This window comes from Rhinopithecus roxellana, chromosome 8, assembly GCF_007565055.1.
Source record: "Rhinopithecus roxellana isolate Shanxi Qingling chromosome 8, ASM756505v1, whole genome shotgun sequence".
Taxonomy (NCBI): Eukaryota; Metazoa; Chordata; class Mammalia; order Primates; family Cercopithecidae; genus Rhinopithecus; species Rhinopithecus roxellana.
The window spans coordinates 87,485,005-87,504,198 of NC_044556.1; the positions used below are offsets into that span (position 1 = coordinate 87,485,005).

General features: G+C 37.4%; 1 protein-coding gene across 3 annotated transcripts in view; it reads right to left on the minus strand.

Annotated features, from left to right (window-relative positions):
* Positions 1 to 840: 840 nt before the first annotated feature.
* WDR26 (WD repeat domain 26) overlaps positions 841 to 19,194 on the minus strand; it is a 50,132-nt gene continuing 31,778 nt past the window's right edge. For 2 of the 3 annotated variants that reach the window (XM_010382253.2, XM_010382252.2), the window contains exons 9-14: positions 17,150 to 17,269; positions 15,084 to 15,229; positions 14,710 to 14,788; positions 14,256 to 14,385; positions 9,349 to 9,534; positions 841 to 5,544 (exon numbers count right to left, since the gene is read on the minus strand). In XM_010382253.2, the coding sequence (XP_010380555.1) occupies positions 5,519 to 5,544; positions 9,349 to 9,534; positions 14,256 to 14,385; positions 14,710 to 14,788; positions 15,084 to 15,229; positions 17,150 to 17,269 (687 nt within the window). In that variant the 3' untranslated portion in view covers positions 841 to 5,518. The remainder of the gene's footprint in view (positions 5,545 to 9,348; positions 9,535 to 14,255; positions 14,386 to 14,709; positions 14,789 to 15,083; positions 15,230 to 17,149; positions 17,270 to 19,194) is intronic. The other variant, XM_030937095.1, reaches the window with a different exon arrangement.

Genomic DNA, 19,194 nt, shown 5'->3' on the forward strand with positions numbered 1-19,194 from the left:
AAGTAGAAAAACCTCCCTTCTCTTTCCTGTTAATCAGAGGAAGCTGAAAACCATGATTTTCTAAGCAGTGAGCAGTACTAAGGAAGCAATACCTAATTAGTTGGCTGCCAAATACTTATTTTTCACATTTGAACTTTATTTTTGAACAAAAATAGGGCATGCAATTCCTTTGAAATGCAAATGCTCCTAAAATTTTTCTAAGTTTATCCATGAATGCACAATGGCCCTTAAAAAGATGATCCCAGGCCAGGCGCGGTGGCTCATGCCTGTAATCCCAACACTTTGGGAGGCTGAGGCAGGTGGATCACGGGGTCAGGAGTTTGAGACCAGCCTGGTCAATATGGTAAAACCCCGTCTCTACTAAAAATACAAAAATTAGCTGGGCGTGGTGGCATGCGCCGGTAGTCCCAGCTACTTGGGAGGCTGAGGCAGGAGAATCACTTGAACCCGGGAGGCAGAGGTTGCAGTGAGCCAAGATCACACCACTACACTCCAGACTGGGCGACAGGGCAAGACTCCCTCTCAAAAAAAAAAAAAAAGATGATCCCAACAGACTAACCACTGCTTCTTTAGCTATCACTCACAAACTCTAGGTACATATATGGAAGGCAAATTCAGCAAATCATAGCCAGGCATGATGGTTTGTGTGTGTTATTTCAGCACTTTTGAGAGGCTGAGGCAGGAGGATAGCTTGAGCCCAGCAGTTCAAGTCCAGTCTGGGCAACATAGTGAGACTCTAAAATACATAAAAATTCAGCAAATCAATTGTTTTAGGCAAAAAGAGTACTACTTAAACATTCAGATTAATGGATATTAGGAGATGTAACACACCAAGAATTATTTAGGTATTCATTCTGTTTATTGAATTGAAAGAAAGGGAATACAAACGACTGGTTAAGTGCTGCGCACTGACATGGAAAAGGTGTATTTAAAAAAATCCCAGTAAAGCAAATCAAAGTTAATGTAGTTTCAATTGAACAAAATTAAAGACGTTTAATACACTACACATTTATAAAATAAAAGTCAACAAAGGGTGTTTCGTAATTAGTAAACAAGTGAAAATAAATATCAGAGACCTGAAGTTTTTATACTTTAATGAATAAAGCAAAGAAATTTAAACTAACTAAATATAATCTGAAAGGCAGTTAAAAAAACAAAATTCAAAACCCACCAAAATTGAAGAACACAATCTTTTGAAACATTTAATCAGTCCATAGCAAATAGTTATTACATACCAAAAGCTCTAAGTGTTAACTAGTTCCACCACAATGCCATGTAAATCTTGACAATTTAGATATCTTGAGATCAACACTTAAGTTCTTTTCTTGATCTCTACAGCTTGGTTTGTAAGTACATACATGCTTTTGTGGATCTATTCCCCTCGCCACACACACACATTTTCAAGGAGCCAATAACATTTTTTCCATCTGTGCCTAAAAATGTTACAATTCAGTTCTAGCACATTGACCCTGATAACGAAAATGTTTAGGTTAAAGATGGGGACACAATTTCAATCTTATAAAAATATACCAGTATTAACCAAACCTTAAACTCAGAGGGCACTTCACATGTGCACGAGACTTTTAGTAAAAATGACAAGATCCTAGAACAGCTGTTTCCAGGACGTTTTAATGAATCAAGTACTCTCTCTCTCACACACACAGAGCGCACACACACACACATTTTTATACTATTAGTTTTGTTAAATCCAGGCTATCTGGATTAAGTAGATAGGGGATGGATTTTTATAGTTTTTATTTTTGTAACTATAGGGCAGCTACTATAACAATAGCTTAACAACACTGAAAAATTTCAATTAGGTTCACCCTGTTTTTAGAAAGTGTCTAAGTGTAAATGCAAATTCACCTATTCTTAAGTTAGCAGTTTATGTTAAATCAGATATGGTTTCTGAAATGGAAGTAATGTGTTGGAGAGCAACCCAAAAGGAGAGTTGCTAAATTATAAATGAGAAATTAAAGTAAAACCAAATCAAAATATTTATACATTTTAGAGATGGGACAAAAAGGATATTAAGAAAAATGTCTTCTTTCCTCCCCATTCAAAAGCAGCCATTCTTCTACTGTGAAAGAAACTGACATGGATATTTTCCCTTTCAAGAGATGTATGATATATTTACCCACTGTGAGGCAGAGGTGATAGGGTCAGTTCTTGTTTGCAGGAACCAACATCCTAAAAAAGAAAATTTCAGGATGGGGAGGGGTGGGAAAGAAGGATTTTCTATTAATGTCATGGAATGCCACTCTAGAGGCAGAACACTCCTAATAATAAAATTCACCATATTACTACTTCTGTTTCTTTCAGACTAAGAAAATACTGCCAAAATTGGATTTTTTTCTCCTTTCAATTGTAGGATATTCTAATTATTTAAAGTTAGGGAATCCCTTCCCCCCCCCCACCCAATAAAATGGGCCAATTTGTAGGGATATATGCAAATAAAATGTTCTCTGTTTAAAATACTTACCTGGTTTAATGTAACACATTTATCTGGCCAATAAGAGCAACAGAAATGTAGCTGTTATGAAGACTAATAAAATACAAAAACCAAAGCTGAAGCTTTGTCATCCCTCCCCATTAACTCCCACTCCAATTCTTTACTACTCACATACTAATCTCAGTAAGCCCCAAGTACAACATTTTATCATTAATGACCAATTATTTGGAGGAAAAAGACATTTAATTTTATATTTGCTCTAGCCCTTAATCAGTGCATAACAACAAAAACATTTTTAAGCACATGGAAATGAGCCTACTAACCTGATTTTTGGAGCCCAAATTCTCCACTCTATTTTGATCTATGTGCAAAAAGTATTGGTACTTTTCAGTTTATACATTTGTTAGTATCCTGTGGCTGGTTTCATAGTATGAGACTCACTCTTAAGCCTACTACAGAGCCTACAGCACTATCAGAAGTTTTCAATTAATAGCTATGGATTAGAAAATCCTGTGATCAGTTTCTTATACCATAAAATTCTAGGCTTTACCATTTATTTCACCTTTCTAGCACAGTCACTGCATGGCAAATGTATGAAACAGACGTTTACAGCAAATTGGCACAGCAAAGTACCAGTATATACAGGAAGCTGCCAGTTAAGACAGACCCGGAAAACAAACTCACCTAGCTGCTATAGAAACCTTTGCATAGTTGTTACTCCGTTTTAATAGGAGTTATGTTCTTGTAAAATGTGCCTCACTTTTACTCCACTTTTTAAAAAGTGTTTTTTAACTATACTTCAGAAGCACTCTGAAAACTCAGATCTAGGGGTGGTTAGGTGAAGTAAAGTAGAATCTGAGTGCCAAATTGCCCCTGAATGGGCACAAATCTCAGTGAGTGTTACAAATGCACCATAGCACACTGTAACCAAATTTGTAAACAGCTGTGGAGTTTCTATGCCCACATTTAGTGATGTTACTGTAGAGACTGGGGTGTATTAACGGCTTCAGGGTATACATGAATCACTTAAAATATGAATGGTTTTTAACTATACTGAGGTAAAGAGAAGTTGCCACTTAATTACATACAGTTACCAATGAAGATTTTTATTCAAGCTTAAAGTAAAAATAATTTTAGTTAAGAAAAATGAAGTACCAGATAAACTGTAACATATATTTTAACTTAGAAGTATCAAAACAGAAATTTTTGGATTCTCTAAGTGGTGGTCTCTGCAAAATGGAGCTTGAAGAAATCTTTTACATACCAATTTGATAAGAGTCTGCTGACCACGATCTGTCATTTTCTTTACTACGGGCTTCTGGGAGAATGCATGCTATTTTAAGGCCAAATGTGTTTTTCTTTCTTCTCCCTTTCCCTGACTTTTCCCTTTCTCCCATCCCCAACCACCTACCCCACAATGGAAGAATTTTTGACATCCAAGTCCTCTCTCTTTGTGGATCCTGGAGGAGTCTATTCATGATCATGATTATATTATAGACTTGGCTATGCCTAAAGGGGAACTTAGTACAAGACTTTTTCTTCACCAGAATCTTATTTTGGGGGTATCCCCATTCTCTTTCCAACAGCTGGGATCACCCTATTTATCCTCTACTGAAAAAGGGAGGGAATTTCAAGGGAGACTATGTTATATTGTATTCAGCTGTTATGCAGTTTAAAAGCACAATGTGAACATCAGGCTTTTGGCTTATTTTAAATGTGAAATTCTCAAAATTAAAAGTGCTTTTCCACAAAGGAAACCTTTCCTTAAACAGGAGGGGAGAGGGAAAGACGATCCACAGCACCAGTTTAGAATGAGGTTCAGTATGGCAATATCTGAAAAAACTGAGAAGAAATATTCTTTAAATTTATGTATCCCTATATGTCAAAATATTAAGGGCAGTTAAGATAAATGACTATGAGGTTTTAATCCCAGTTTGTCTGTAACCTGCTGAATTCTTCTAATAATTTCAATTATACTATAAACTCCCAAAGTGGTTATATCTGTTGATTTCTACTCTTTTGCTACATCACACCAAAATTACTTCCTAAGTTGAGAACAACTTGGAACAAGCTTTACTGAAAACCAACTGACTACTGATCTCTCATGTTGGTGTATTTAAAATTCTTTTTGAATCTTGAATTTCTTCAAGATCGGGTACTGATGTTCCTTCAGGAATAAAACAAAAGGGGGGAATCTTCAAAGCATTACTCTGAATTTCCTGTGTAATGTCCTTCCAAGCACTGTTTCTGACCATGTCTCATGTGGTATTCCAGAAGAGCTTCAGTTATACTGCGTATCTAAGTCATTGAGGAAACTGTTTTTAAGCTGGTTTAAATTCCACATGTATACAAATGAAGTCACTTTAATCCTATAAATACTTCTTAATTTATTTTTAAAAAATTGTGCTGTTAACCCTTTTACGGGGCAACAAGCTATGTGAAAAGTACAAAACTTTTTGTCAAATGTAATATTGAGAGTGCTTTTGACATAGTTCACTGGTTTATCATCTGGATCAGTATATACTGCGCAACGGGCAAGGCTAGAATCCATGAACCAAGCTGCAAAGATCTCAAGCTAAATAAGGCGGAAAGATTTGGAGAAACAAAAGAAGGAAATTCTTTCCTATCCAATGTATACTCTTCAGACTAATGCACTCTTTCTATCAAGCCTTCTAAACTGTTAAATAAAGTTTTCCAAACAAGCATTTAAACTTCATTACACAGAAGAGCAACAAGAATGGTATCCTGCCAGACAAAAGACAGGAAGGAAAAAAATATATATACTGAGTTCAATGGGTAAGCCTGAATGTAGCACAGTTCTTCACAACCGATGGGGGGATAATTCAACATGGTGTCCAACAACGTTCTAACGACGTGCTTCATCTCAACTGGTTACTATGAAGCAAGGTGTAAATGTTTGGCCCCAATCGGGCTTCAGAAATGGTTCTTTTTTCATGACGAGCATGTCTGTCCAGCTATCAATCATGTTTGTTTGCACCAAATCCCAAGCCATTAAAATACGACTAATTTTAAGTTAAACAGAAGTCGTCTGCTCCAAATTCGCCATCAACTATCCATGCTACTGCATTCCTCTGAATGAAGACAAGATGAAATGTATGGGTCGGGGCGGGGAGGGGGATGGAGAGGAAAAAGAGGGGAAGGAGAGAAAAAAGTTACCAGTTAGAAAGTTTCAAAATTAGCATTATGACATTACAAAATTATACTGTCATTAAAAAATCAAAGCAAATTCTTGATACTTTCATCATACTCATTAAAAAAAGTGTCTATATCATGTCTTAGACCATATATTACGATCTAAATTCATGATTATTTTGAATACTGAAGAAACCCAAGTGAATAATCATGTTAGAATCTAATGCTTTTATTTTTTTGAGACAGGGTCCCACTTAGTCACCGGCTGGTGACGTAATTTGGGCTCACTGCAACCTCTGCCTCCTCGGCTCAAGGGATCCTTCCACCTCTGCCTCCTGAGTAGCCAGGATTACAGGCACCTGCCACCATGCCTGGCTACTTTTTGTATTTTTTTGTAGAGATGGGCTTTCACCATGTTGTCCAGGCTGGTCTTGAACTCCCGAGCTCAAGCGATCTGCCTGCCCTGGCCTCCCAAAATGTTGGGATTACAGGCACTGGCCACTGTGCCTAGCCTCAGAATCTCATACCTTTGAGATATAATTCATATACTATTCAATGCAACCATTTAAAGTGTACACTTTGAACCTGGGAGGCGGAGGTTGCAGTGAGTTGAGATTGTGCCGCTGCACTTCAGCCTGGGCAACAGAGTAAGACTCCATCTCAAAACAGAAACACAAAAACAAAAAAAACAAAAAAAAAAGTGTAAAATTCAATGGTTTTTAGTGTATCCACAGAATTATACAACCATTAATAATCAATTTTAGAACATTTTCAGCATTCATTAGCAGTCAAACACCTCCCCAAGCTCTAAGTAATCACTATATCTATGTTGTCTATAGATCTGTCTATTCTAGACCATTTCATATAAATGGAATCACAGTATATGGTCTCTTGTGTCCTGCTTTCACTCAGCATACTGTTTTCAACGTCCATTCATACTGTAGCATGCATCAGTACTTCTTCCTATTCCATTTTATGCATCCTTCAAAAAAAAACCACGCCTGTAATCCCAGCACTTTGGGAGGCCAAGACAGGTGGATCACCTGAGGTCGGAAGTTTGAGACCAGCCTCACCAACATGGAAAAACCCCGTCTTTGCTAAAAACACAAAATTAGCTGGGCATGGTGATGTAATCACTCAGCTACTCAGGAGGCTGAGGCAGGAGAATTGCTTGAACCCAGGAGGCAGAGGTTGTGGTGAGCCGAGATTGCGCATGGCATTCCAGCCTGGGAAACAAGAGCAAAACTCCATCTCAAAACAAACAAACAAACAAACAAAAACCCCACAAACTTAATTCTACCGTTAAAATAAAATTTAATTTATAGTCCATAATTCTACTGTTAAAATTTATCCCTTTTGAAATGGAGTTGAGTGAAACATTTTTATTTAAATGACTTACAGTATTTTACTGTGTTACATTTTTCCTTTTTTGTTTCACCTTCAGAGACAGGGTCTCATTCTGTCCCCTAGGCTGGAGTGCAGTGGCATGATCGTAGCTCACTGAAGCCTCAAACTCCTGGACTCGAGGGATCCTCCTGCCTCAGCCTTCCAAGTAGCTAGGATTACAGGCACAAGCCATCATGCCTGGCTGTATTTTGATTTTTTAATATTGATTTATTTAGCCTCATCTACATTTTTCATTAAGTTCTATTCTAAATAGGTATTACTTTCATTAGAAAAAGTGTTTCGGGGTCCGGGCGCGGTGGCTCACGCCTGTAATCCCAGTACCTTGGGAGGCTGAGGTGGGCGGATCATGAGGTCAGGAGATCGAGACTATCCTGGCTAACGCAGTGACACCCCGTCTCTACTAAAAATACAAAAAATTAGCCGGGCGTGGTGGCGGGTGCCTGTAGTCCCAGCTACTCGGGAGGCTGAGGCAGGAGAATGGCGTGAACCCAGGAGGCGGAGCTTGCAGCGAGCAGAGATCGTGCCACTGTACTCCAACCTGGGCGACAGAATGAGACTCCATCTCAAACAAAAAAAAAAAAAAAGAAAAAAAAAGAGTGTTTTGGGGGTGGAAGGGGGATACTCCAGAAAATAACTTGCAAAAAGGACATATAGCCAAATATCTGAATATACAAGTATTATTTTTTTCTATTTCAGGTGAAAATGACAACCATTTTAGGGCTACACCCATGTTGGCAAAGTACAATGGTGAGTTGCTGAACTGGACCCAGATCCTACAAATTAGCCAAAATTTGGCTCACTCACTAAAGTGAGGGTCTACATTAGTCAGATTCACCAAATAGCAGCACACTCTTATTCCATTGCTATGGAGGCATAAAACATATCCTCTTCTGGGGTAAATCTGTTACTACATACCTAGTATTTTCCTACTTCTTTAAACCAAGTATGTTTATTTGAAGAAATAACTTCCAAATGACTAATAAAATGAGAAAAACACAGATTGAATCACAGTTGCAGATCTATAAAGACTTTGGGTTTGCAGGCCTTTGGTTGAAACCCAAACAGGACAACACAAGAAGGTAAAGATTTCTGGTCTTAGTTGATTTCCTAGAGGAATGTTAGAATGTCAGGTAGTGATCTACAAAGACAAAAAGGCCCTTCAAGGTTCTCGGCAAACGAACAGTAGTTCTCAAAATTTTGACCCGTGTGCTCTTTGTGTTTTGTATTCTCATCTCTGATTGCGTATCCTTACCAGCCAGTGAGATGTGGTCAAGCCTTCTACAGTCTGTACCACAGAGACAAAAGTATAAGGAATATACTTTTTCAAACCATACAAGCTACTCCGATAACCCTCCTCCACAGAGAATCACTTAACTGAGAGCAATTAGTCATCTTTCTCACTAAAAAAAAAAAAAAATTTAGGTGGGACATGCTTAACAAAAAATCTGTTTATAGATAAACTGCTTTCTTCTAAGCAAACTAAACATTTTACGCACTCTATTTAAGAGTGAGTCATTGACATGAAGTTTCTCATTACTTCTCATGATATCTCTCATTATATCATGTAGTACTGATATATTATGTTCAATTAAGCTTTTGGCCTTAACTGTTAACCTTATATTTTGGCCTTTCTTCATCCCCAAGTATCTCAAAGTGGTGGAAAAAACCTTTCAGACTTAGACTTGAAGACCTGATGGCACTCAACAAATGAATTAGTTTTGGCATGCTGCAGTTTCCTTACCTCTAAAAATAATGATAAAAATACTTCCCTTACAGGACTATGAAGACTTTATGCAAGATAGTACATGTAAAGGGATTAGCATGCTGCTTGGCACACAGGTACATGATCAATTTTAGTTCTCGTCTCTTTCCCTATCCATTAAACACAACTCATGTTAGTATGATGCATGGTGTAAACAGACGTTAAACAGTAAAATCCATAATGAAGATATTTAATATCTAAAGTTGTTCAAATTTTGAATGGTTAGTTTCATGTGTATAAAATGCTTCCTACAATATTACATTTAGGTAGCATGATGAAGCAAGATTTTCAGTAAGATTTTAAAAATGAAACTACTAAATAGCTAACTGGATGTCAATGAGGTATCATATTCCAGCTTATTCTTTTCACTGTCCCCCCGAAAACAACCACTACACTATTGGCTCTTAGATTACTTAAACTCATTCTGTGGCCTGAGATAGGGTACAATATGTAAAAGAGAGAAATCATATACCACACTTTAAATAAACTGCTACTTAAAACTGCTTTAAGTTTGTAATAAGCCAAGCAACGTTTCATTTGGACAAAACATAGTAATATTATACAATGGTATTACCTTCAATATTCTGGTGGTCTATAAAAGGTGCTGGTCCCCATATTCTAACAGTGCCATCATCTGAGGCGCTGGCCATCATGGATGGAATCTGTGGGTTCCAGCTCACACAGTTTACTGTACGTGTGTGCCCTGTCAGCTCCGCAATTGGCAGTTCACTACGTTTGTGCCAGATGTAAACCTTGTGATCTGAACATATAGTAATTCAGAGAAAAGTTTTACATTAATAAAACCAACTAACTGATCTTAAATTTATCATTCACTGCACACAGAACAAGACTCTTTACTAGAACTTAAGGGGAAAATAAATATACCATGAATAGTTTAACATGTTACCTTATGAAAAAACGTTTAAATATACACTTTTTTCCTGTTAAAAGATGATCAGCTCTCATCAAGTCACACACAAAAAAACTATCTGCAATATTCTGTCAATACATGAGTAATGAAGAATTATAAATCAAGGCCTTTGAACATAAACAAATCCAGGATAGAGATGGTGATAAATTCTATGGAAATGGGAAGTGACAGAAAAGCAATGTATCCAAATTGAATAATGAAGCAAAAATGAAAACAACAGCTAAACCTTTATTGGGTGCTTGCAAAGTACTAGGTATCAACTACTTACTGCATATTATTTAATATTCACCACTATCCCATAAAATGGGTATTCTGCTTATCTTTTTTTTTGAGACGGAGTTTCACTCGTCACCCAGGCTGGAGGGCAGTGGCGAGATCTCAGCTCAGTGCAACCTCTGCCTCCCGGGTTCAAGCGATTCTCCTGCCTCAGCCTCCCGAGTAGCTGGGATTATAGGCGCGTGACACCATGCCTGGCTAATTTTTTGTATTTTTAGTAGAGATGGGGTTTCACCGTGTTAGCCAGGATGGTCTCCATCTCCTGACCTCGTGATTCGCCCACCTCAGCCTCCCAGTGCTGGGATTACAGGCATGAGCAACTGCGCCCGGCATGCTTATCCTCTTTTTAATGGTGATTGAAACATAGGTTATGGTTAAGTGGTCTGCTCATGGTTAACAGTTAGTAAATGGTAAAGTTGGGATTCACATCCAGCAGCCCTGCTCAAGAGCTTACTAGTGAGAGTAGACAATGGTCCCTTATCTGTATCACGATATGGCTTTGTAGACTATAATCTCATGAAGTGACCACAACAATCAAAATCCCCTACAGCTTTGTTTCTGTGTAATAAACTAATCTTCAAAAAACTAGCCACATAGTATAGAGAGTATTGGTTGAGAGTATGGACTCTGGAATCAGACTACTCAACATTGAATCCTTCCTCCAACACTGACTAGCTGGGCAACTTTGGGCAAATTACTCACTCTTTACAACCCTTCACCTATAAATGGGGGCATGAATTTCATATCATGTTGTTATAAGGATTAAATATATTTGTATATGGAAAGGTGTTTGGAATAAACACCATTTATTACTGTCATGAGATTAAGCACAGGCGACAGTTCTTGAACAAGGGCAGAATCCCAGGGCAAATTAGAAACGTGTATAACTTAATGATATATCAGTTAAGTACGTGGCCAGTGTGCAAACTGTCAGTGGGTGTACTGCCAATTGAGGAAACCTTAGAGGATGTGCCTTAGCTTCAACATTTCTGACATGAAGATAAAAAGCTGGAACTGTATCTGAACTTTTTGTGTGTGTATGTGTGAAGCAAAAGCTAAAAGGCACCAATTAAAAAACTGAATTTATCTTCTTAGAGGTATCGGCTGCTCAATAATTTCTGAAAATAATTTTTTTCTTACATGAAATGAAATTAGAGAGAGAGGAAAAAAAAAGTAAAGACAGATTAGCTGTATTTCCTTCCTAAACTGAAGAGGTCCACAAAGAGAAGGACCACAGGGTTAAAGTATGAATGCAACTGAAATATTTCTCTATTTGGAGGAAAATGTTTTTGTGAATATATATTCAAGAAGCATATTTGCTGAAAGGCAGGAAAAACAGGATTTGAAGTAATCAAGGTCAAAATGACAGGCTTTATCATCAAGCTCTGTTTGCTGTATCAATTTGAGAAATCTATTGCTTGTGCAAAGGTAAAAAAATAAGTCCAGTTTTTCTACATATTGCCAGCACAGTGAAAAGGCTTGAGTAGTGGTACAGCTTTTTTGGGAAAAGGTTTCTTAATTGCTCTATTTTATACTGGCACTTACATATTTGGGGATTTGGAGGGTCAATGAGATATATTCCTTACAAATAAATGGCAAATGGATTACTGTGGTCATCCTGGGAGATAATATACTCACTACATCTGACTGACGTTCAAAACATTTTCAAAACCATTGTAAATCACTTGAGTCATAAGAAGACTAATCTCTGTACTTGACAGTGGTCTAATATGTAGCCCTAAACCAGAAGTTAATTATAGTATTCGTCAGGGTTGGTTCTAAGTAAGTTTGGGCTTAAAAAAAGTTTGGCTTTTCTAGGGATAATGGTAGCCATACATAATTTTAAGTACCTCTAGGGTACATATTTTTAGAAAGAGCTGTACAGGATTCTCAGGCATAATTAAGAGATAATTAAGAGAAAGAGGCCGGGCGCGGTGGCTCAAGCCTGTAATCCCAGCACTTTGGGAGGCCGAGACGGGCGGATCACGAGGTCAGGAGATCGAGACCATCCTGGCTAACACGGTGAAACCTCGTCTCTACTAAAAAATACAAAAAAAACTAGCCGGGCGAGGTGGCGGGCGTCTGTAGTCCCAGCTACTCGGGAGGCTGAGGCAGGAGAATGGCGTAAACCCGGGAGGCGGAGCTTGCAGTGAGCTGAGATCCGGCCACTGCACTCCAGCCCGGGCGACAGAGCGAGACTCCGTCTCAAAAAAAAAAAAAAAAAAAAAAAAAAAAAAGAGAAAGAAAACCTACCAGAAGCAGGATTGAACAGACCATGAGAGAAGACATCTCATAAATAGGAGGAATTTAAAAGCAAGAAGGCTTAACATATTTAGACCACAGGAAAATTTAATTAGAAACTAATATCTGTTATCTCCCACGATATATTAAAAACAGACAAACAAAACAAAACAAAAAGCCAATAGAGAATCTAGAAGTAGATTTTTCCTGACTGGAAAAAAGTAAATTCCCAATTGCTACCTAACAAATCACTCTTCTTTCCTCCCAGTCTCATCTGACACTGATTTTTGGTGGAAAGAAAGAATTGATGAATTCAGGCTGGGCACAGTGGCTCACACCTGTAATCCCAGCACTTCAGGAGGCTGAGGCAGGTGGACTGCTTGAGCTCAGGAGTTTGAGACCAGCCTGGGCAACACAGTGAAACCCCATCTCTACAAAAATTCCTTGGGGCTACTTGAGGGGCTGAGGATGGAGAGACTGCTTGAGTCCAGGAGGTGGAGGTTGCATCAAGATCGTGCCACTGCACTTAAGGAAAGAAAAGGAAAGGAATAGATGAATTTATATGCTTGATGTTAAAATCTAAATCTCTAAATGTCTCTCTTTGTCCCAATCCTTAAATATGCCTTATTCTTAAAGGAAAACCTCATGTGCACTTTATGATCTGCTTATCTACTGAGATCAGTTTTTTGTCAAGACAGGAACAGTAAACATCTTATACAATAAATGGAACATAACATAATCTAATTCCTTGGTCTATCTTATAAAACCAGATTCAGTATGTATTTTTTTTTTTTTTTTTTTTTTTTGAGACGGAGTCTCGCTCTGTCACCCAGGCTGGAGTGCAGTGGCCAGATCTCAGCTCACTACAAGCTCTGCCTCCCGGGTTCACGCCATTCTCCTGCCTCAGCCTCCCGAGTAGCTGGACTACAGGCGCCGCCACCTCGCCCGGCTAGTTTTTTGTATTTTTAGTAGAGACGGGGTTTCACCGTGTTAGCCAGGATGGTCTCGATCTCCTGACCTTGTGATCCGCCCGTCTCGGCCTCCCAAAGTGCTGGGATTACAGGCTTGAGCCACCGCGCCCGGCCTCAGTATGTATTTTTTACTTTTTGTAGAGACAGTGTCTAGCCATGTTGTTCAGGTTTGTCTGGAACTCCTGGCCTCAAGCAACACTCCCATCTAGGCCTCCCAAAGTGTTGAGATTATAGGTATATGCCACCATGCCTGGCCAAAAAAGATGACTTCAATAATTTGCTTTTATAGTACCTAGAACTGTACAGTGGGTATTCAAGAAAAATGTGTTGAATAAAAATGTGCAATAATTTGCAACTAGTTAAGTTCCTATCACCTTAAAAAGTACACTAAATTTTATTACTGCCTCACTTATTTGTGCTTGCATCTTCTAAACAATTCACACTTTAAATCAGAGTGGCTTTAGGCATATTCCTGTCTGGAATACTGACACTTTTAGATTAGAGAACAAGTTTATTCAAAAGGGTAGTAGTAGGAAGAATTCAGGTAATTTCAGCTTTCCTAAAATCTTAAGAATTATCAAACTCAAATTAACTCTGGTGACCACTGAAGAAAAACTGAAGAACTAACTACAGTTAAATCTGTCCAAGTTCAGGTAGAGCATCATAATTAACCTTGATTTTCCAGACATTACCAACCCTTAAAAACCATCAGTCCCATGAAAATACAAGTCAAGATATCAAAGTATAATAATTTAACTAAATCTTGATTCGACACATGCACCAAACACTCTGCTACATGGTCAGAATAAGCACTGCTGATCTGTGACAATATGGAGGGCTTAGGTCATTACAGAAAAGGAGAAAGTAATACATGACAGTATGTAACAATTTGTGATAATACGGGGGCTTAGGTCATTACAGACAGAAATTAACCATGTATTGGATAAATAAAAGAATTTTAATTTACTACCTTGAATTTTCTTGGAGATGTGACTGCCTTCACAAATTGAGATTTACAGACTTTAATATCAACATATGTAACCTGATAAGGACACAATTTACCTTCACTGCCACTAGCGATGAAGTCTTCATTATGGCCTCCAAAACATGAATGAATTGTATAAAACCCTTGTGTAACACCTTGATACTTTCTTACTAAAACTCTGTCTTGCAAGTCCCATAAATGAACTCCCTGCAGGCAAAGGAGAATACAGATATTTACTCTACCTCAACTCAAACAAATTTTAAAAAGCATATGTAAATGTCCCTTTGCCTGATGAAATATCTTCATTTTCTATTATGTGAAATACCAATATTCTGACAAATTTATGGTTGATTATACACATTTAAGGATCAAACACAAAAAATTCAGCTTAAAAAAAAAAAGGATCAAACACATGCAATAAAATTTAAGGGTAAGTAGAAAATTTTGTTAATATAAATACACTGAAAATAACAGTGAAAATAAAACTTGTACTAAGCCAAATTTTTCAGAAAATTATATTAATAAACATACCTGAGTTGCTACATTTAACAAAGCTAATCGGCCATTTTTTGAAATAGTAAAAGACATAATAGGATGATCTTCTTGTACTCTGGAACCAGAAAATAATTTGTCAAAAACAACATATTAAGAGTCAAGCCATTCAAATTATCAATATATAAGATGTACTAGCTTAAGTATGACAATTTTGCCTGTAATCACTATTACATACTATACTTCAATTGAGATGAATCTGAGTTAACGATTACTAAGTACCATGTGACCACCAATCCAAATTACCAAGCAAACCAAAACAAAAAACATGAAAACTGTGAAAAGGCAAGTTCCACTACACATTTTAATATAAATCAGGTAATTGTTGTCTAATGGAAACAAAAAATAATTACATGTTCCTATCTGTAAGGTCCTCGAAGTTATAGCCCCGAATTCGCTGGTGTGTATCTGATGCCAGAACAGTCTTCCCGTCACTCAAGCACCAAAGGCATTGCACTCTTACCCCTTCCCAGGAGTCAAGGAGATTACCATCTAAATCCTGAGTAAGAAAATACTACTATTAACTTCATTACTCAACAGCACTCAGAAAGCAAATAAAGAACCAAGACTCCCTTCACAGCATCTTTTAGTAACAGGGTTTTTTTTTTTTTTTTTCTGAGACTGATCTCAACCTAACTGTTCTAGAAGTGTTTTTAACCATGAAAATTTGAATATAGGTCAAATTTCATTATAACCATACTTAAGGGAAAGCAGAAAGACACTCTGTAGCTCTATCTTCCCTTCAATAACTCACCATGCATAAATAATACAAAGAAAGAAACAGTCCCTAAGTTTCAAGTAAGGTCTTACTTTTATTCGAAAATAATTTAAACGTTCCTTTAAAATTCACTATACTGGAATTTGTCCTATAATATTTAGGAGTTGCGAAATGGAAAAAGATTTCTAAAACATTTTATGGCTTCATACGGACTGGAGGAATCTGTTAATGACATTTTTCAAAAATTTACCAAATTTGTAATGTGCTCTACAGATCAAATCTCTTATAGTCATTAACTCATTGAATATCCAAAGTTCTGAGAGGAATTACCCTTCCCATTTTATAAGTTAGATAACCCTGTATCTTGATGCCTTAACCCAGTATAGGGCAGCAAGCTCAGCAGAAACATACATGATCATCTTGCATGCAGGGAATAAAGAACAATTTATAACCATATTGAGATGACACAACATCAAAATCCATGTGTTCCAAATGAACTTAATAAAATAACCTGATAACTTCTTTTAGCTAAATTAAATGGCTTATTATTTTTAGTTTAAAAAATTGATCTGGGGTCGGGTGTGGTAGCTCATGCCTGTAATCCCAGCATGTTAGGAAGCCAAGGCGGGAGGATCATTTGAGCCCAGAAGTTTGAGGCTGCAGTGAGCCATGATCACACCACTGTACTCTAGCATGGGTGGCAGAGAGGGAGACCCTGTCTCTTAAAAAAAAAAAAAAAAAAAAAGGAAAAGTCTGGACATGCATACTGGAACCATGTGAGTCTGTAACATGAGACATAGACTCTAGACACTATACTGCAAGTAACAGATAAAGTTTTATGGCAAGGTAAACTATGATTTATGATATAAACGATACTTATGATATAAAGTTTACCTTGCCATAAAACTTATTTTAATCATTCCAACAATCCAAAATAATTAGGACAGCTACTTACTAGAAGTTGACACAAAGATTGAAGAGTTGTCTGGTAGCACTTGTCACCACTTTTATTATTCAAACATTAATTAAAGGGAGTCTACTCATAAAATTCAGCATTTTTTTTTTGTTACAAAAATCTCAAAAGAATTAAAAAAAATTTTTTCAATTCTTATAAATTAGAAACTTGCTTATAAGAACAAAAATGTTTAGCATTAACACATTTTTTTTTGTTCTACTAAACCCAAAGTCTATACTTTGTACAAATATTTGAAATGTTTAAAAGAAAGGAAAAAATAACCCAGAAAATTCTATTGGACAGCGCTTGTCTAGGACGATGGCAAAGTAGGTGTTCATATAGTATATTTTGTTTTACTTATTTATTTTTTTGAGACAGAGTTTCACTCTTGTTGCCCAGGCTGGAGTGCAATGGTGTGATCTTGACCCACTGCAACCTCCGCCTCCTGGGTTCAAGTGATTCTCCTGCCTCAGTCTCCCAAGTAGCTGGGATTACAGGTGCCCACCACGATGCCCAGCTAATTTTTGTATTTTTAGTAGAGACAGGGTTTCACCATGTTGGCCAGACTGGTCTTGAATTCCTGATCTCAGGTGATCCACTTGGCTTGGCCTCCCAAAGTGCTGGGATTACAGGTGCCTGGCCCATAGAGTGTATTGTATAAGATACTGAGTCAAGGAAATTGTTTAAACAAAAGTACATTTGCTTTTAAACCAACAGACATTGGGAAGGAGGCACTGAATACTTACACACTGATAGAACTGCCCACGCTGACCTCCAGTCACAAAGCGCTTCCCATCTGGATTCCAAGCCACACTCGTCAAACTGTCTTCATGAGACTGGCTCATTTTTGTCCTTAGTTCTCCTGTCTATAAGGAAATAAAACTGTAAATGAGACCTTCAAGATACCCCTCTAAAGGAAATATGTGAAGAAAAAAAAAAAAATAACTGGGATGTCTGGCTGGTTTGACAGTTCATTCTTTTTTTTTTTTTTTTTCCTTTTTTTTGAGACAGAGTCTTGCCTGTTGCCCAGGCTGGGGTGCAGTGGCATGATCTCGGCTCACTGCAAGCTCTGCCTCCCGGGTTCACGCCATTCTCCTGCCTCAGCCTCCCGAGTAGCTGGGACTACAGGCACCCGCCACCATGCCCGGCTAATTTTTTGTATTTTTAGTAGAGACGGGGTTTCACCGGGGTCTTGATCTCCTGACCTCATGATCCGCCCACCTCGGCCTCCCAAAGTGCTAGGATTACAGGCGTGAGCCACTGGGCCCGGCCTTTCCAGTTCATTGTAAGTAATGAATTGTTTTAAGTGACCCTACAAAAAAGAGACTACAGCACCCAGAAGAGAAATTAAGGACTTGAAGAAAAACCCAGGAGTTGAACAATGTCTGGCATAGGTAACCCAAAGAGCAGATATGAGATAAACTTCAATAAATCTCTCATCTCAAATCGATTATATTCATCAACTAAAACACGTAATTTTTCCCAAGCAAGATAATGAAAAGCCCAAGACTACATACCTATTCCTTCTGAGCTTCCACTTCTCAGTCCAAAGTTTTTTATAAATTTTATTCTAAAACTGCAGTTAATGCAATTAGCAATTCCTAAAGAACATGATTACTGAGTAAAAAACTGTACCATATGTGGTGGTGCATGCCTGTAATCCCAGCTACTCAAGAGGCTTAGGCACGAGAATCACTTGAACCCAGGCGGAGGAGGTTGCAGTGAGCTAAGATCACGCCACTGCACTCCAGCCTGGGTGACAGAGTAAGACTGTCTCAAAAAAAAAAAAAAAAGAAAAAAAGAAAAAAAGAAAAAAAGAAAAAAAGAAAAAAGAAAAACTATGCCCATAAAGTAGGCCAAGGGCAGTCTAAATAAATTATGTTGAATTTCATATTCAAATGCTCACAATATAGTAGGGAAGGTAGGAAGAGAGAAAAAAAACATTTTTCTGATACACAACTTTATCTCAATGAACAGTACTAGAAAGAAGAACCTTTGTACTGTTTAACATAGCCATTCCATGGCATTTCTAAGTAAGAACATTTAGTGGTTACAATAGTTAGGTATCATCCTGTTACATTTTCTGAATTACTCAACTTAGAAGGTATACACATACCATTTAATCTAGTCTTGATTCCATTTTGTTCATGGATTAGAAACAGGATCTGAGAGATAATAGCTGCCCTTGGTATAATAATAAAAGGTACAAGGGCATAGTTCTCCTGTGAGAAATGGGTAATCAAAAGTAGAAATAAAAGAGTGAAAACAAAGGGTATGATTAGGAAATGGGGCCAAGTACTAAAAGAGGGCACAAAAACAGAAAACCAGGTCTCCCTTATACTGGAAAAAAAGTGTTCAGCAATATAAATCCTTCCCCCAAATTGTTAACTAGTCTCCCCTATTTACTCCTTTGGGTTGACTGATATAAACAGTTGAAAGTTTAGAGCACAAATATACAAGCAATAGCTAAATTCTTGGCATTTTCTATTGACAAATACATTAACACACTAAGTTCTGAAGGCAGAAATGGTTTGTCTTCTCTTATTATGCTCCGAATAGTGAGTACATGAGGTTACTAGATTAGAATTTTTCTAATTTAAGAAATGATTAAAGAAATCTAAAAACTGATGAAAAGATCACCCTTTTAGAAGAAGTTTAAGTATATAAAGTACTACACAATGAAAGTTATGTTAGAACATAGTTTAATTGTTCAGAAATTCAAAATTGGTCAAAGAAAGACTACAAAGGCACTCTACATTAAATTTCTATTACAGGATTAAGACTATATACT